The sequence below is a fragment of the Mus pahari genome, chromosome 10 (genome assembly GCF_900095145.1).
Source record: "Mus pahari chromosome 10, PAHARI_EIJ_v1.1, whole genome shotgun sequence".
Taxonomy (NCBI): Eukaryota; Metazoa; Chordata; class Mammalia; order Rodentia; family Muridae; genus Mus; species Mus pahari.
In genome coordinates this window covers 16,286,634-16,306,062 of record NC_034599.1, presented here as the reverse complement: position 1 = coordinate 16,306,062, position 19,429 = coordinate 16,286,634, and the positions used below count along the sequence as shown (strand labels likewise).

General features: G+C 51.1%; 1 protein-coding gene across 1 annotated transcript; it reads left to right on the top strand.

Annotated features, from left to right (window-relative positions):
• The first annotated feature begins 8,106 nt into the window (after positions 1 to 8,106).
• On the top strand, positions 8,107 to 18,769 carry S1pr2 (sphingosine-1-phosphate receptor 2). Its single transcript, XM_021206690.2, has 2 exons — positions 8,107 to 8,315; positions 16,161 to 18,769. The coding sequence occupies exon 2, from the start codon at positions 16,201 to 16,203 to the stop codon at positions 17,257 to 17,259; it is 1,059 nt and encodes a 352-aa protein (XP_021062349.1). The 5' UTR covers positions 8,107 to 8,315; positions 16,161 to 16,200; the 3' UTR covers positions 17,260 to 18,769.
• The last annotated feature ends 660 nt before the right edge of the window (positions 18,770 to 19,429 follow it).

Below are 19,429 nucleotides of genomic sequence, written 5' to 3'. Positions count from 1 at the left end.
CCTCCCCTTCCCTTCCCTCCCTTCCCCTCCCCTCCTGTCTTTTCTTTTCTCTTGAGACAGGGTTTCCCTGGGTAGCCCTGCTGTCCTGGATTTGCTCTTGAGACCAGGCTGCTCCCTCACAGGCCTCTGCCAGTGCTGGGATTAACAGTGAGTGCCACCATGCCCAGCCTGTTTTCCTCATCTATAAAGTGGAGTGATGGCAGAAAAAATGGAGGGCAAGAGGCTGGGCATGGTGATGAGGGCTCAGGTCTTTAAACCTACCAGTGTTGAGAGAGAGGCAGGTGCACCTCTGTGAGTTCAAGGCCAGCCTGGTTTACATAGAGTTCCAGAAAAGCCAGGGCTATGAAGAGACCCTGTCTCAAAATAAATAATATAAAATAAATAAATGGGGGAAAGACAAAAATAAGACCCCTTAACCGGGCTTCCACACCTGCAGTCCCAGCACTTGGAAGACCAAGGCAAGAGCACTGTGAGTGTGAGGCCAGCTGGGCTGCATAGGAAGAGCATGTCCCAAAAAATATTAAAAGGGGTGCTAGAGAGATTTTCGGGGGTTAAGAGACTGCTCTCACAGAAGACCAGAGTTTGGTTTTTAGCACCCACATGGTGGCTAAAGATTACTTCTAATTCCATTTCTGGGGAAATCCCATGTTCTCTCTGACCTCTGTGGGCATTAGACATTAAGGAGATGCACAGATATATATGCAGGCAAATATTTATATGCAAAAATTAAAATGAACACATATTTAACAAACAAACTACCAGATCAAACAAAAAAGGTGATGGGGCAGGCAGGCTTCCAACATGGTCCAGTGGAAAGTACCTAAACCTCGGGGTTCAGTACTCAGCACCCCATAGAGTGGGCATGGTGGGGCATGCCTGTGAGCCCAGGAAATGGAGGTCATCCTTCCATACACAGCAACCTACCTCCTAACAACATTGGTGATCCCTTAATTAGTAGAAGTTTCTGGAAGCTCTTCCTGGTTTTTATTGCTCCGTCTGAAGAGTCTGCATGGGCAGAGCCTTGCTTGCTTGCTTCTCCTTCACTCAGGACCCCCTGGAAAGGGCCCGGCTCCCCCTGTGTCCTTCTTAAACTACCGGAAGTTCAGTGCTCACGTCTCTTCCTGGTGACCAGTGTGACACCTTGAGTTACCTACAGGCCACTTGAAAGGTGGGGGAGGTTACTGGAGGAAGTGTCTGTCTTGCCCTGAGGACATCACCTTTGTCTGAAAGTCTCCTGACAACCAGCCAGATGTGTCTGCAACCTTGACATCACCCCTACCACTCTAGGCCTCTAGGGAGAGAGATAGTAAATTGCTGAGCCAGCTGAGGGTAGCACTGGAGGGGGATGGGGGGATGGTATTTCCTCCCTGCTACAGGTTCCCGCAGAATACGAGATGATATTTCCGTTCAAATTGTTCTTCCTCCAATGACAGAGACCAGGGTTGTTTGGGTTTTGTTTTTTCCTTTTCTTTGCATACTCTTCCCTCTGGTTAACACCTGGGTCCTAAACCCTGTCCTGGTACCACATTTGCACTGACAGGGGATGCCCACGTCCAAGGAGACGAAATGTGCACAAGTTGTCATCTGACTGCATGCATGCCATAGGCATATTTGCTGAATCACACATGCACACATGCAAACATACAATGGAAAAGAAATACATTTTGAAAAGAGAGAGTTTAACTTCTCCTGTTTTGTTTTTTCTAAGTTTTCATCCTTTCAAAAATGTGTGTGGATGTTTTGTTCACACGTATGTCTGTGCACTGCATACATGCCTGGGCCTGCAGAGGACAGAGAAGGGGATCTAATCCCCTAGAACTGGAATTAGGGGATGTTGTGAGCTGCCAGCTGGGTGCTGGGAACTGAATCTGATTCCTCTCTAAAACCAGGAAGTTCTCTTAACCCCTGAGCCATCTTTCCAGCCCCCTGTTTTTATTTTCTTGAGGCAGGCAGGGTCTTGTGTAGCCCAGGCTGGCCTGGAATGAGCTGAAGCTAATGGTGTTAGCACCAGGACACTCGGAGCCCTGGCCTAACCATGTGACCCTGGACCTGCGTTGCCAGGACAACGACCCTCAATCCCACAACTCACCTGGCTCAGTCCNCACCCTCATTGGTGTGACATCATTCTCCGTATAAATTAGGGGATCACCCCCCTCGTTCTCTTCTCTTCTCTTCCCCCTCCCCCCTCTTCTCCTTCTCCTCTTTTTCTCTCTGCTCTTCTCTTCTACTCACTTTACCGCTCCCCCCCCCATCCCTGCTTAATAAACCTCTCTCACGTGGAATCACCTTGGCGTGGTCTGCTGTTTGGTTTATCCACCCAAAACATAAAAAAATGGACCTTAATTTCTGATTCTTTCACCTCTGTCTTCTGAGTACTGGGATTATATTACCCTTCTCTCTCTCTCAATCTTTCTCTATCTCTCTCACATGTGCGCACGCACACGCAGGCACACACACACACACACACACATACACACATGTGATAAGATCTTACTGTGCATACCAAGCTGACCTCAAATCCATCATCCTCCTGCCTCCTCCTGCCTCTGCCTCTCTGAATGCTGGGTCTAGAGCCACTAGACTCTTCCTCCCCACACCCACTTCAACTGAAGGATTCTAGGCATGAGTTCTCCCACTGAGCCATGTCCCCAGCTCCTTACCGGGAGACCCAGATCCCTCCTGTCAGCTGGGGTCATCCTTGTGCTGGTTAGTAACCTTATCACTGAGGTCTCATGAGCGTAGCTTCCCTGTCTAAGTGGCCTGGTCCTGGCTCTCTCAGTCTTTCCACCTGTCTTCTGAAATGTCCCTTTCAAGGTAGGGATTGTATTCTTTTAACCTGTCGTAGTTTTCTGTGATGGTTTCTGTCTACTACAAAGAGAAGCTGTGAAGAGGGATGAGAGCTTCCCCGCAGGTTGAAGGATAAATGTTTAGAAAGCAGTTAGAGGGCTGGTGAGATGGCTCGGTGGGTAAGAGCACCCGACTGCTCTTCCGAAGGTCCAGAGTTCAAATCCCAGCAACCACATGGTGGCTCANAACCATCNGTAACAAGATCCGACTCCCTCTTCTGGAGTGTCTGAAGACAGCTACAGTGTACTTACATATAATAAATAAATAAATCTTAAAAAAAAAAAAAAAAAAAAGAAAGCAGTTAGAGCTGGGCGGTGTGGCTCACATCTTGATCCAGGTACTTGGGAGGTAAAGGCAGATGCTTCTCCGAGTTCAAAGCCCACCCTGGTTTACAGAGTGAGTTCAGGGCAGCCAGGGCTACACAGAGAAACCCTGTCTTGAAGAAGATGAAGGAGGAGGAGGAAGCAACCAAGTAGGAGGAGTTACACTGTTTAAGGAAAGTGGTGGTGGCTGGCGGTCATAGGTTCTCCTCCAGGGTCACACACCAAACACAGGTGATAAATTAGGTTATAGTGCCAGCACGAGTTCTCTGCTGTGGTCCTTAAGACCAATCGAATAGGTATTGGTTATACCCAGGGTAGCCGTGCCACCGTTGCGCCTTGAGGACTATCTTGCTATTCTGGTCAATGCTGTAGTTCCCAGGCTTTACTGCAGGGTAGGACCCTTGGCAGCTTGCACATCACCTTCCTGTACTGTGAAAAGCCAGGCCTTGGGAGGAAACTTCTAGATCAAGCCAGCTTGATTCCTTCAGGGCCTATGTCTGAAGTGTGTGGTGCAATAAGGACTCCCTCCCCAGTCTGGGCATCCACCGGGGGACATGGCAATAGCCTGTATTATGGTTTTGGGAGTTTTAGACTCCCCACACCAACAACTTGAAGCAAGGTTTTCCACATCTGGTACTGTTTTTGTTTGTTGGCTTTAGTGGTTTGTTTGTTTGTTTGTTTGTTTGTTTTTTGTTTTTTTCGAGACAGGGTTTCTCTATATAGCCCTGGCTGTCCTGGAACTCACTTTGTAGACTAGGCTGGCCTGGAACTCAGAAATCCACCTGCCTCTGCCTCCCGAGTGCTGGGATTAAAGGCATGCGCCACCATGCCTGACTGTTTTAGTTTTTTTAAGTCTATGGCTTAGTCTAGTGCTGTACCTTCATTTAAACTATATACATAGGCACACACAGGCATGTCCATGCACACATACACGCATATAATTTAAGTAAACATAAATAGTCTGATTCCCTACGACTTTTTCAAGTATCCTTAGGAGTGTTGATCCTCCTTCCTCCCTCTCCTTCTGTGTTGTCCTCCCCCCCACTCCTTGGGTAAATCTCCCTCAGCCCTGTTTTTCTTAATTCATTCCATTTCCTGATTGTTTGTTTAATTTTGCGATGCTGTGAACTCAGGGCCTCTCCTGTCCTAAGTCAGCCTTAGCCCAGCTCTTTCATCATTAATTAAAATATTCTTAACATGGCAAGACCCTGTCTAAAAAAATACAGAAAATAGGTATTCAATTTAAAATAAAAAAAAAAAAAATTCCTGTGCATGTGAGTGTGTGCTGTTATCCTCAGAGGTCAGAAGGGGCCACTGGGTCCCCTGGAATGAGAGTCACATGTGGCTGTGATCTTCCTGGTACAGTTGTTGGGGGCACTGAACTCAGATTCTCTGCAAATACTCTTAAACACGGAGCCATCTTTTCAGTTTTGCAGTGCTCAATATGTTAAATGAAAACACAGGAACAGTATTACTAGGCCTGGTGGGTTGCTCGATGGTAGGACACTGGCTAGTGTGTTTAAGAACCCTGGGTTCCATCTCCAGCACTACAAAGAAGCAATTAATTAATGTTGGTTATTAACCATGATTGCTACAAATATTTTATAATTGCATTTTGTCTTTTATGGTTTTGTAAATTTTTTTGTAGTTAAACTTTTTTTTTTACATTCATTTACTTATTTGTGCACGTGTGTATGCCCACCCATGTACCATGTGGTGGAGGTCAGAGGACGGTTTTCAGCAGCCGGCTCTTTCCTTCCACCACATGGGTCTTGGGGATCAAACTCAGGTTTGGTCACAGCACCTTTACTCACTGGGTCATCCTGTCAGCCTGTGTTTGTGAAGTCTGGAGTTAGTATACACAGGTGACCACGTCCTCAGGTGGCTCATTCTCTCCTGGTTTCTGTCCCCAGCTTCCATAAGCAAGGTGACAAGTGTGGCAAATGTCTGTTGCATTTTCTCTCGCATGGGTTCACAGGCAAATGTGGATGTATTTATACCATCCTTATAAATACTCTCAGAGCAAGGAGAAACAATGCGTATGAGTTTACAGCTCGCTTTTCCCGATATAGTCCTCTCTGCCAGTTTCACTTCACTATTTACCCTTTTGTCCACGTGAGGATGGAAACTAGGGCCTTACACAGGCCAGGCACACGCTGCTCAACTACATTTTATCTGCCTCCCAATAAAAAGCATTTTATTGATTGTTTTAAAAGATTTTTTTTCACTCTATGTGTGTAAATGTCTTGCATGCATGTATGTGTATGTACCATGTGTGTGCAAGTGTCCTTGCCAGCCCGAAGAGGACATCAGATTCCTTAGAACTGCAGTTAATAGACAGTTGTGAGCTGCCGCATGGAATTGAAAAATGTCCTCTGCAAGAGCAGCCAGTGCTTTTAAGAGCTGAGTCATCTTTCCAGCCCCCTCCCCCATCTCCCTCCCTCCCTTCCCCCCTCCACACATACTGGAGCTCTGAAGGTCAGAGGACAACTTGCAGGAGTGGTTCTCTCCTTTTACCATGTGGGTCCTGGGACTAGAACTCAGGTTATCAGGACCGGCAGCAAGTAAGCAAGCCTCTGTCAGCTATGCAGCGGGCCCTATCCAGTTTGAAAAAGGGAATGGAGGTGCCTGGCTTCTAATCGGTTTGTAGCCGAGGCTAACCTTGAACTCCTGACCTTCCTCTCTCCCTGATGAGCACTGGGACCACAGGAGGCCAAGTCCAGCTTCAGAGACTTTTTTATGTTTCACACCAGTGCTTGGGAGTCTTTCTTCGCTTTACCTGGATCCCAGGCTGCCTTCAGGTCTTTGGTTTAATTTGTTCCTGGAATATAACATGCATGTACTTGTCAGCAGAGCGAGCAACACAAAGGATTTCCACAATGCAGGCAGAGCTGCCTTCCTCCCATCCGAGCGAGCGAGCGAGCGAGCCTGCGCCAGCCTCAGTTCCTCTTCCAGGAAGCTCAGTACTTTCTTTTTCCTTTCCAGGGTGGACCCTCCCCACTTAAACATTTACACAGCTCTCAGATCCATGGGGAGAGGGAGCATCATGCTGTGCACTGACTGCCTCCAGCCTTTAGTGTTTGAAGCATGGGGTGGCTGAGTGGCCAATGCAATTGTTTCACTCACACATGCATGCACGAGTGGTATCTATTTATTTCATTTCATTTCATCTTATTTTCCATGCTGGGGACAGAATCACGGGCCTTTAAGCACCACAGGCAGGTGTTCTACCCCTGAGCCACACCCTCAGCCCCTCAACTAGGGGATTCTAATCCATTGTTCTACCACTTCCGGTACCCTGCTGAAAGGCTTAATTTATCCTGCAAGTCATAAACCTAGAACTTGCTATGCAACAGAAGATGGCTTTGGACTCCCCATCCCCCTGCCTCCATCCACTGAAGTGCAGGGATGCTAGGCTTGCAAACAGTGACCCGCTTACTATTTATTTTGGGGGGTGTTGGAGACAGAACAGGGGGCCCTGTGCATGAGAGGCAAGTACTGTGACACTGAGCCACCTGCCTCCACAAACATCCCAATCCCGACATAAGGCACAGTATTAAACACACCAAGGGAAACATGGTTCGCTCTTAGGGAGCTTATGTTTGGGTGTGCAAATTACACTTTAGTGTGTTTACTTTTTTGTTTTTAATTATGTGTAATTGTGGGTATGTGCATGTGAGTACACGGGCCCTTGAGGCTGAAAGGGTTGGATCCCCTGGGGCTGGACTCAAATTGTCAGGTCTGTGGGTGCTGGGACGTTCTGTTCTCTGCAAGAGCAGGAAGTGCTCTTGATCATTTCAGGCACCTCTTTAGCACCTTTTAACAATTTATTAATTTTAACTTTATATCTGTGTGCGTGCATGCACGTGGGTGTGCACATGTACGTGGGTGTGTCCAGGTGCCGCAGCAGCAGGCCTTGGAGGTCACAGGACAACTTGCAGGAATTGGTTCCCAATTTCCACCGTGTGGGTCCCAGGCAAGGCCTTACCCACCGACAACCCAGCGGCCTGTTATTCTTTTTAAAATGAATTTATTATTATTACTGTACATGTATCAGTGAGTGAATGCAGGTGCAGCAATGCCAGTGTGCCCAGTGGAGGTCAGAGGCCAACTTTGCTTCCAGGGACTGACCTAAGTCAGGCTTCCAGACAAGCCCTTTCCACTCCCTGCCTAGTGGAGCTGGACAGCTGACCTTCTGTTACTCTAATTTTGGAATTTTTTTTTCACTCTGAGTTGTTTGGAGGGGAAGGAGCCAACAGGATCATGTGATCAAGACTGGCCTTGAACTCTAATTAAAACAAACCTCCTGCTCCTACTTCACAAGTTTGGAATTAGAGGCCCATATTTTTGCAGTGTTGGGGATGGATGCTAGGCAAACACTCAGCCACCTGCATCCACAACCCTGCCTGTTGTTTTTCAGAAAGGGTCCTGAGCAGGCAGTGGCTAAGGTTGCTAGGACGACCCTGAACTCCTGATCTTCCCACCTCCCAGGTGGTAGATGCTGGGATGACAGACATATGTGCCACAAAATGCCCAGTTGGATCTGGGGGTTCTTACCAAGTCATCTGTTTGGGGGGCTGGGCGTGATACAGTGTAGGAATTTATTTCTTGTAGAAACACTTAGTAGGTGCTTAATCTTGAATTGCTGAGTCCTCACGTAGTAGGTAAGTGTGATTTCCTCCGTTTCCAGGTCCCAGGCATCAGCCTGGAGCTAAGCCAAATGGAATACAGTTGTTTCAGGACTAGGCCACCTGGGTTAAGGGAGCTGTGACGTCACGCGGTCGTGACATCATGCCACGGCAGTTCTCACGAGTGGGGGTTGGGAGGAGCAGGGCGGGAGTGTGTGTGTGGGGGTGCGGACAAAGGGGCCCTGCTCTTTCCCCGTGCGCGCCCTGGCTAACTGGCGGGCCACATCTGGAATTCATTGCAAGTCGCCGCCGGAAAGAGGAGGAGAGGAGGGCGGGGCGAGCAGGGAGTTGGGGCCGGAGGCGGCGGCTCTGCCCGCCTCTCTCTTGTCCTGGGTCCCCAACTCCGGGACATAGACCGACCACAGCCAACAGTCTCCAAAACCAACCACTGGCTGTCCCGGGGCGCAGACGCCAAGGCCACTCAGGCCAGGGCAGGGACCCCGGCCGGCCTAGCCAGGTGAGCGCGCGGGGCAAAGGGGAGGTTCCGATTTGGGCGGCCGCGGTCCACCGAGACCCTGAGATCCCAGCTGGGGGGGCCCGGCCCGGGGTCAGGCGCTCGTACAGGCGTTGCACACGCTGCTCCAGGCTCTGCTGCACCGAGGGAACGGATCATCTACCGTGCGCCCCTGCCCACTACTCCAGGCAGCTCGCCACCTACTCAGTGGCGCACCCCCAGACTGAGCTCCCCGCCTTCCTTCGGGCAGGAAGTTGGCGTTGAAGAGAAAGGCGGAATCCGAGCGCTTTGGGCTGGCGACTTTGCAAGACTGGATGGGGGTTCTCAGGAAGCAGGGTTTGGGGCAGTGAGGTTGTTGGGGAGAGGTGCAGCATCCCTTCTTCTCTATCTCCGGCTAGGATGAAAGGTGCTACGTACGAGCGAGCGGCGAACGCTCTCGGAGTTCATGGGCGGGGTCCCCGGCGAAGGCCGTCGCCCCACCGCCAGTGAGACTAGTTTTTTTGCCTCAGTTTCCAGTTAGTTGCCCCTCTCTTTCAGTCTCCCTTTCGGAAGAATCACTTTGTTTTGAAGGAAAGGGACATTAACTGCAAAGTCCAGGTGTCACTTCGTCCTAGCTCAGGGATGGGGCGTAGGAGTGAAGGAAGGCACGCGTGGCGTGGAGTCCGCGTTGTCGCTGGTTACACGGCGTTGGGACCTCGCCCCCTCTAGAGCACGGGTTGACTCACCCGGGGATTTCCACCTCCCCACCCCCGTCCCTATCCTTGTTGTTAGATGCCCGAGGCGACACCCGCAGAGCCTACTGTCCCCTGCGGGGCAACGTGGGAGCATCACTGAGGGGGGAGGGAATGAAGTAGCTGTAGTTACTCTCTCCAGTGCCCCAGGGAATCTGGATGTGGGGGGGGGCTCTGGTGGGTGCAGAAGTGTGGCCACCCCCGGTTGCCTTGTGCAGGGTAGGGACATCCTGCGCGCGTGTCGGGGTCTCGGGAGAGAGAGATGGCGCCGCCCCAGCGCAAGCGAGTGTGGATACCACGCATTCCTCGGCCTGATAAGGAGCCGGAGAGTGCTGCCTGAGCCGGGCGGGTCTTACTGTCGTCGCCAAGGAGACGCGCCTGGCTTCAGCTTCGTACATTGGTTGGGTAGGGGTGCTACCAGGAGACTGAGATGTCCCCATGCTTTGCATGCGAGCGAGCCCTCCAATTTCAGACTCTTTCATTCATTCATGCGCCTGCCTCGCTTGCACCAAGCAAGAGAAGCTGAGGGTCAACTTAGTAGCTGACCGCACACGATACTGTGGAAAACAAGATCGTTTCCGATGATAAAGTCAGATGCTCTGATAGAAATTAGGGGTGGGCTGTGCTGGGTAAGATGTCTGGTTTCTTTCATCCCAGTGCTTAGGAGACTGAGTTAAGGGGCATCTTTGTGAATTCAAGGCCAACCTGATCTACATAACGAGCCTCTGGTCAACCCGGATTACACTGTAAGACCCTGTCCCAAAAACAAAACAAAAAGAGAAGATAGTTCCTGAAGGCCTAGACAGTGACAGTCAAATGAAATCCAAAGATAAGATAGTCTGCCGGAAAAAGTGTTTGTGTGGGGGTGGGGAGGGGGTCTGTAGGATATACCAGAGGCAACTACAGCAGGTCTCGACCCTGAGGTCGAGATTCAAATGGGCCTTGGGAGGTTAGTGCTGTGTGTGCCTGCGCCCTAGGGAGCCATAGAGATTGTGGCGGTGGGAGGTGAGGATAAAAGTTCTGAGCTCGGTCAGTTTTCCCCGGCAAGTTTGGTGGACAGCAGACATACAGGAGAGGCTACCACATGGCAATCAAAGGGGTGGGGTGGGGGGGTTCCTGCAGGGCTGAGCTTGGCCAGCTGCATGCAAGGGATGGGTGAGCTCTGTGGAACTGGGAGGGAGTGGAGGGGAGCCTCCAGGCTCCTTCAGCCTTCCTCTCCACTAATCTTCAGCAAAGTAGTCAAGTCCGGGTCTATCTCTCTTCCCTCACTCCAAACCCTTTCACTTGCTCCTCTTCCTCATGTATTTTCTGCAGTCCTGGGAATCCAGGGCTTCAACACGATGCTGTGCCCCTAAGCTACACCAAGTTATTCTTAATTTTATGTGTTTATAGATAGGGTCTCACTGTGTAGCTTTAGCTGTCCTGAAACGCACTGCGTAGATCAGGCTGGTCTGACTCTGAGTCCTGAGATCTAAAGTGTGCACCAACACAGTGCTTTTCATATATATATGAAATATATATACATAAATATCTTACATTTATCTATTTTGTGGGCATGTGTATATGTGTGGGCATGTGTGTTTCATGACATGAGTATACAGGTCAAAGAGAGTCATTTCTCTCTCTCTTTCTCTCTCACTATGTGGGTAGTAGTGGGGCTGGATCAAGTCTCCAAGTGCCTTTAGCCAATGAGCCATCTTAACATCGCCCAGCTCTTCCATTTAGGTTGTACTTGAGTCAGCGTCTCCCTGTGCTGCCAGGGCTAACCTCCAACTCATTATGTAGCCCAGGCTGGTCCCGAACTTTCCACCTTCCTTCCTCAGCTTCCTGTGTGGCTGGGATCATAGGCATGAACTGGTCAGGCTCATTTTCAGTTCAGAGCCTGGACTCTAGTGGCAACTTCCCCCGCCTCTGAGAGGCAGTCTGGACCACTGTGGTGGAGGGGGACAGGAGACCAGACTCGGAGTTTCGCCAGGTCTTGGAGTCTGGACAAAGGGAGGCGGCCCGCCTCCATCCGCCTGTAGAGTGACTCTTCCTCCAAGGCTCCGACCCTTTGGGCTAGCTTCCTCTTTCTGGAAGTCCTTAAACCGCTTAAGCCCCTGTCTTTGGTTAGAAAGGTTCTAGGAGGGAAGAGGGGACTGGAGAGACAGCAGACCCCAGTTTCCCTTCCTTAGGAGGACAGTGTGCGCGCGCGTGTGTGTGTGTGTGTGTGTTGTGTGTAGGGTGTGTGTGGTGTGTGTCTGTGTGTGCAGTGTGTGTGTGTAGTGTGTGTGTGTTTGTGGTGTGTGTATGTGTGGTTTGTGTGTGTATGTGTGGTTTGTGTGTGTATATGTATGGTGTGTGTGTTTGAGACATATATATATATATATATATATATATATATATATATATATATATATATATATATATGGTGTGTGTGTGTGTGTGTTTGGGGGGTGTGTATGCGCGCGCCCAGAGTCTTAGCCTTGGGATAAGTGGTGAGTGTAGATACATTCACTGTCTTCCCTCCCCTGGAAGGGCAGTTTCTGGTCAGTCCCTGGGGTGCTCTGGCAGGGCTGGTCACATTTCTGCAGGAAATGGCCATAATTCTTTCTCTTCTACTCTGCCAGACTGGAGAAGAGGTGGGAGTCTCTGAGGGGGGTGGGTAAGGGACACACCCTGAGCTTCTCACCCACCAGGCTTGGAATTGGAGGGGGGGGTTAATTCTCAATAATGAACCCCAAGAGGGGCCCAGATGATCTGGGCAGCCAGGCGGCGTCTAAGGGAGGGTGACCCCGCGGTCAGGCTGTGGTTCAAACAGCCCCACAGGGACAATCACAGTGCTCCTGAAGAGCAGAGGCTCAGCAGCTTCCAAAGGGGAACGGCTGTAGGATTTTTCACAGAGCGCCCCCCCCAAGCTGGACCAATCGGATGCGGAGGATGCACGGAAAACGAGCCAATCAGGCTCTGGGCTACTTCGGCTTGAAGACCTGACTTGATAAAAAGGATGTGTGGCCTAGGCCAAGCTGGCCTGGGACCGGCTGCAACGAGCTGAGGGCATTGGGGCGCCTGGGGCTCTGTCCAGGCAGGAAAACAAGGAGCCTCTGTGTGAGGATCTGGGTGGGGCAGCTGTCCCTGAGGACACGTACAAGCTCTTCTCTGTTCCCAAAGTAGGACGGATGCCCCCTCGCCCAGGGGGTGGGCAGCAGCTGTCTCTGTAAATCCCCTCAGAGGCTAGGGTGTCCAACCGAGGGGGCATCCGGGAAAGGAGATGTCTGGGCGACCCCGGAAGCCCCCCATCGTTCTCAGTGCTCACTAGGAACCGGCTCAACCAGCCAGCGTCTGGAATGGCGCTCTTTCTGGGAAACACGTGGCTCTCGTCAGGCCTCTTTCCAAGCCCAGGCTGGGGAGACTTCTTAACATGTGGGCCCTCCCTGTAACCAAGCGCTGGAGGACTCTCCCAGCCCCACCGAGATTCCCCCTGCCCCACTCTAGCTGGCCATGGTGTGTTCAGCATCTCATGTTCTCTGCCCACACAGATCCTCCCCCTTTCCCTATCCCTTTCCCGGGCTCAGCTCAGTTTTCCTTGTAAAGGAGGGGTGGGTGACTCAGACCTTTCATGAAAACAAATTTCTAACCTCTCTGCCTGCCTCTCTGCACAGACTCCTAGGGTGGGGTGGGGCCTTCACAGCTCATATACCCCCCTCCTGGCCCCTCTGCACAGGCTGCTCCGTCCGGGCCCCTTCACAGCTCACGTGACTTTTTAGCAGCTACTCCGTCTTCCCGTCTTCCCAGCCAGGATCTCCCAGACCAGGTCACCAGTGACCCTCCTCATTCTCTCCATTCCTACCCCCAGACATCCCCACACCGGATGTGACAGAGGCTCCACCATGTTTGTTCCAGGGGCTTGACACATCTGGATTGCATCCTGGCACTAGAGGGGGTGCCAGCGCCCTACCCACCCCCCAGGGACCCAGAACCCTTTTGTAGTGTGAGATGGTGGGGATGGAAACCAGCTGTTAATGGGTGGGTTTTTTTTTTTTCTTTTCTTTTCTTTTTCTTCTCTCTCTCTTTTTTTTTTTTTTTTTTGGCTAAGTCAGCATCTTTTCCCAGAGGATGGCGGGGATGGAGGTAGCTAGCACCAAGCTTGTGTGTGTTGAGAAAGGGAGCACTGAGGAAGGATGTTGGCTAATACTTGTTGGATATTTCCTCCGCTCTCTGTGTGTGTTGTGTATGTAGGTGCGTGTACGTGTGTGTGCACACATGAGTGTGTGTGCCCGAGGACACGTTCACCTACTGCTCCTCAAATTCTATCCCATCTGTGTTTTGCTTTGTTTTTTGGGGGGACGGGGTCTCTCCGTTGCCTGAGACTGTCCAAGATTAGATCCGGGGATCCTCCTGTGCGCTTGCCCAGTGCTGGCACTGATTTTAGCCCTCACCCTTGGCTTGTTTGTTTGTTCTGAGACAGCGTAGCCCTGGCTGTCCTGAAGTTAGCTCTGTAGACCAGGCTGGCCTTGAACTCGGAGATCAGCCCGCTCTACTTCCTCAGTGCTGGGGTTAAAGGTGTGCACCGCCACCACCCAGCTCACTCTTGGCCTTTTGTGTAAGTGCTGGGCATTAGACTCGGGGCCTATATTTACAAGGCAAGCATTCTACCGGCCTGTCTCTACAGGCCCTGCATATATCGTTTTCTTTTGAGATTTCTTTCCATTGAGCTTCTGGGGAGATCCACCTGTCTGAAACTCCCACATGTTACCATTATTGGCCTTATTAAATGTGGGAATCAAACTCAGACCCTCACATTGAGAAGGCAATTGCTTTACCCACCAAGTTGTCTCCCCAGCTTCTGTGCAGCTGTTCCCTTTCTCCTGGTCCTCCCTCCTTCCCTTTTTAAGGTTTATTATGTTTATTATTGGGGGGAGGCATGATGTGTATGTGAGTGTGAAACACCCATGCCACTGGCACCCGATGCGGAGGTCAGAGAACAATTCTGGAGAGTCGGTCCTCTTCTACCATAGCTTTGGGGACTCATGGCGTCAGGCTTGCTCAGCAAGTACGCTTACCCATTCAGCCATCTCTCATGCCCTTTCCATCCTTCTTTTTCTGCTCTCACTCTTGTCCAGGCTAGTCATGAACTCTTGGGGTGCTGTGATTACAGGTGCACAGAGGTCTCACACATCTTTGAAAAAGATTTTTCTCATCCCTTATGGAGATATCGTTTTGGTACCCATTGTCCAGATGGGTAGGTTGGGACTAAGGCTGAGGCTTCAGTAGCTCACTCTCCGGGTGTCAGATTTGGAGTGGGAACTCTGCCGCCAAGGTCTGTGTCCTTCAGGATAGCACAGCTCTGGGAGGCCTGGACCTTAGGGCCGTCCTGGTGTCTCCCCAAGTTCTTATCTTTGGGTGTGCCCCTGGCCTCAAGGTGTAGTCCCAGCCTGGAATCAGGGCAGTGGGTGGTAATGAGCAGGGGTTGGTGCTGGTGGTAATAAGAATCTTGCTGACCCGGGTCAGCAGACAGCATGAAGCCTGAGGCTCCTGTGTGTAAGACAGAGTGACAGGCTGTCCAACCACTACCTGAGGCTTGTTCTGTGGGCAGGCAGGCAGGTCTCTAGGACTCCAGAGGATCGTCTCTGTGTTCCTTTCTTTTCTTGAGACAGGATCTTGCTGTGTAGCTCAGGCTGCTTGGAATGTGTAGCAGCAACCCTCCTGCCTCTGCCTCCTGAGGCCACCACTATGCCTGACTTGTTTGTTTTTTTGTTTTTTGAGACAAGGTTTCTCTGTGTAGCCTGGCTGTCCTGGAAGTCACTCTGGAGACCAGGCTGGCCTCGAACTCACAGAGATCCACCTGTCTCATCCTCCCGAGTGCTGGGACTAAAGGTATGCGCCACCACCAACCAGTTATGCCCAATGTTTCTTTTTCTAAAGAAACATTTATTTATTTTATTTATATGAGCGCACTTTAGCTGTCTTCAGACACACCAGAATAGGGCATCAGATCCCATTACAGATGGTTATGAGCCACCATGTGGTTGCTGGGAATTGAACTCAGGACCTCTGGAAGAGCAGTCTGTGTTCTTAACTGCTGAGCCATTTCTCCAGCCTTATTCGTAACTTTTTTTTTTTTAAATAAATTTGTATTTCTTTAAAGAAAAAATATCATTTCCCCACTTCCCACTCCTTTCTCTATCCATCCCTTGCAATGCCCTGCTCTCTCTCTCTCTCTCTCTCGCTCTCTCTCTCTCTCTCTCTCTCTCTCAGCTTTATGGTCTCCATTACTTTCTCTCTAGATATTCCTAAACATAAATACAACCTGTTCAGTTCATACAACGTTTCTTGTACAAATATGATTTCAGGGCTAACCATTTGGTATTGGATTTTTGTTTTGCTTTGTTTTGTTTTGTTTGTTTGTTTGTTTGTTTCTGAGGTGGGCTGGCCTCACACTCACAGAGGGAGACCTGCCTGCTGCCTGCCTCTGCATTCCCACCACTGAGCTTCAGCACAGCTTACGTAGTCCAGACTGTCTTCTCCACCTTGCTTTATTATATAGCCGAGATGACCATGAACTCAATCCTGCTTCTGCCTCTCAAGTGATGGGGTTACAGATATGAACTACCATGTCTCTCATGTGTGCCCTACTCAGGTCGGAACCTTGGATTTCATGCTGTTAGGCAAGCTCTCTACCAAGTGAGTTACAGCCCTAGCACTCTGTTTTTTGTTTCTGAGACAGAATCTCACTATGTAGACCTCACATGGCTTAGCACACCTTTGATCCCAACACTTGGGAGGCTGCAGCAGGTAGAGTTCTGTGAGTTCCAGGCCACCCGGAGCCACACAGTGAGATTCTGTCTTAAAACCAAATAAAACATCAAAAGACAACAACGAAAACAGGTGACTGTTGCTTGGGGCTTACTGGCTGCCTACCCTATCACTTGGTAGCTTGGTCACCTTGAAAAACTGAGGTAACTTCTCTAAGTATTCTGCCTGTCACATGAGGGGACAGTGATGAATGTAGCTTCCCTGGGGTCACTCACTGAGAACTTGGAGCTAGACCCTGCAGCTCTGCAGTCTCAGTTCAGAGTCCCTGCAAAAGCCACAACCGTGACCTGCTGTCCCTTTTTTCTATCCCTCTCTCCTGCAGTGCTCAGCCCCATGGCCCCAGCCGGCCACTGAGCCCCACCATGGGCGGCTTATACTCAGAGTACCTCAATCCTGAGAAGGTTCAGGAACACTACAATTACACCAAGGAGACGCTGGACATGCAGGAGACCACCTCCCGCAAGGTGGCCTCGGCCTTCATCATCATCTTGTGCTGCGCCATTGTGGTGGAGAATCTTCTGGTGCTAATCGCAGTGGCCAGGAACAGCAAGTTCCACTCAGCAATGTACCTGTTCCTTGGCAACCTGGCAGCCTCCGACCTGCTGGCAGGCGTGGCCTTCGTGGCCAACACCTTACTCTCGGGGCCTGTCACTCTGTCCTTAACTCCCGTGCAGTGGTTTGCCCGAGAGGGTTCCGCCTTCATCACGCTCTCCGCCTCGGTCTTCAGCCTCCTGGCCATTGCCATCGAGAGACAAGTGGCCCTTGCCAAGGTCAAGCTCTACGGCAGTGACAAAAGCTGCCGGATGTTGATGCTCATCGGGGCCTCTTGGCTGATATCGCTGATTCTGGGTGGCTTGCCCATCCTGGGCTGGAATTGTCTGGACCAACTCGAGGCCTGCTCCACTGTGCTGCCCCTCTATGCTAAGCACTACGTGCTCTGCGTGGTCACCATCTTCTCCGTCATCTTACTGGCTATCGTGGCACTGTACGTCCGAATCTACTTTGTAGTCCGCTCCAGCCACGCGGACGTTGCTGGTCCTCAGACGCTGGCCCTGCTCAAAACAGTCACCATCGTACTGGGTGTTTTCATCATCTGCTGGCTGCCGGCTTTTAGCATCCTTCTCTTAGACTCCACCTGTCCCGTCCGGGCCTGCCCTGTCCTCTACAAAGCCCATTATTTTTTTGCCTTTGCCACCCTTAACTCGCTGCTCAATCCCGTCATCTATACGTGGCGTAGCCGGGACCTTCGGAGGGAGGTGCTGCGGCCCCTGCAGTGCTGGCGGAGGGGGAAGGGAGTGACGGGACGCAGAGGTGGGAACCCTGGTCACCGACTTCTGCCCCTCCGCAGCTCCAGCTCCCTGGAGAGAGGCATGCATATGCCGACATCACCGACGTTTCTGGAGGGTAACACAGTGGTCTGAAGGGAAAATGTGAACTGATATTTAACCAAACCACAGAGTGCTCTGTGGGGAGAGACCAGGTGACCTCATCATGTCCCTCAATGCTGCAGGTCTGGAGAAACTGACCACAGCTCGTAGGTCAGGTGGCCAACGGAGGCACTGACGAATCAGATTGTAGTACTGTGACTGTGGGGACCATTAAGGGTCTAGGGTGACAACAGGCTGGAGCTTAGGGCTAGACATTTGCCACTCGATACAAAAGGTGTCAGCAGTCTGTCTGTCCTATCTTCCAGCCCTCTCCCCTTCCCGTCCTGCCGCCTCCCTTTTAGGGCCTCTCTATGTAGCTCTGACTGGCTAGAACTTGCTCTGCAGACCAGGCTGCCCTGGAACTCACAGCAGTCTATCTACCTGTCTGTGTTCTGAGGTCTGGGTACCAGCACACCCAGCTCCTGCCACCTTCCATAAACAACCTTAGGCCACTGGAGGAAACACTGTCCCCAGCGGACCCAAGGCTTCTTCCCTGTCTCTCTGAGGCCTGAGTCCACAGCTTCCCCAATTTCATCAACTGCTGCTTCTTCCCTTTCCTTTCATGTTCGGGGAAAGGAAACCACTGTGGGGGCAGGGAGGAGTCCTGGCATCCCAGTCTATTCTCAGATCTCACTGCCCACTTGCTTTACTGGGGAGCAGAGAGGGTGAGGCAGTATGGGGCAGCTGTCGAGGAGACTTCGGGCTCTCACTCTTGGGGAGGTATTGGTCATTCCTGGAACTCCTCCCCCCACACCCAGCCTCTCTCCCCATCAGCTCATCACCCCTTCATCCTATCCCAGGTACCACGGCAGGGTACCTAAGGCAGGGCAGCCTTGAGCTGGATGTGGCTGCTTGCAATTTGTCTGTGCTGTTTTTTAAAATTGGGACAGGGTCTCATGTAGCCCAGGCTGGTCTCCAACTCACTGTGTAGCCAAGACTGGCTTTGGACTTCTGATCCTCCTGCCTCCACATCTGGAGTGCCAGTATCTGTATCACAGGGGTGTACCACCACCACCTGTCTTGAAAATTACCATGAATGACATAGTTCACATAGCCATGGGTGGCCAAGGACATTCCTGGGTACTCTTACTGCATCTTCCCTTGAAGGACTTTGCTAAATCCTGTGGAGAAATAGAAAATCCCATACGGTACGAACTGTATTTATATGTGTCTGTGTGTCAGTGTGAGGCCTGTGACCTCCTATCCCAGTGTGGGTGCTGTCTGACCTCTTATGTGCACATCCGTGTCAAGACTGCTAGAGGGATAGATGGGGGGTGTGTGTCTGTTGGGGTCTGGCCATGATCAGGCCTCCTGGGAATTGCTGATTCATCTCTCCCATGCATAGAAACCTCTGCCTTGAAGAAATATGTGAAAGAAAAGGCTGAGGAAGGGGAGATTTGGGAGGCAAGGAGCCAGTCGGGAGTGTGTCTCCCCTCATATAGCTTCCCAGATGTCCTCCTTGTGCTGGAAACCCAGATCTGGGCCAATAAACAGTTCAATTTCTCTTGCTGCTGGTGGTTTTGTGTGTGTGTGTGTGTTGAAGGCAGGCATTTCTGACCATTCGTGGCCTACCAGGGCCCCCAGCCATCCCCCACCCACTTCCTCACTCTTAGCTCTGTCTGAGCTGGAATTGCATGCTGTGGCTTCTGGGAAATAACTGGCCAACCTTGACCTTTCCCCTGGCCTGCTGGGAGGCTGTCTGGCTCCTCACAGTGACTCATTAGGCCCAGGGCCACCATGTTTTCCTTCAAAGATACACCTTAGCAGGTGAGTTTCCACTCTTCTCCATCCCAAGTCTGTGCACAGTATGGATGCTGGAGTTAGAGAGTTGGAGAGGTGGTCTTCGAGGGACAAGCAAGCCCAGACACCCCTACAGGGTCACTATTCCCCAAATTCAGGGACCACCATCGATATCTTTATTTTACTTTAGATTTTGTGTGTGTACCTCTCTCTCTCTCTCCCTCCCTCCCTCCCTCCCTCCCTCCCTCCCTCCCTCTCTGTATGATTTTGGTATGCCTGTGCATGTAGTGCCTGAGCAGGCCAAGGGCATTGGATTCTATGGTGCTGGGGTTGTAGGCGGTTGTAATTGGCCTGTTGTGCATGCTAGGAACAGAACACAGGCCTTCCAGAAGAGCAGGAAGTGCTCCTAACCATGGAACCATCT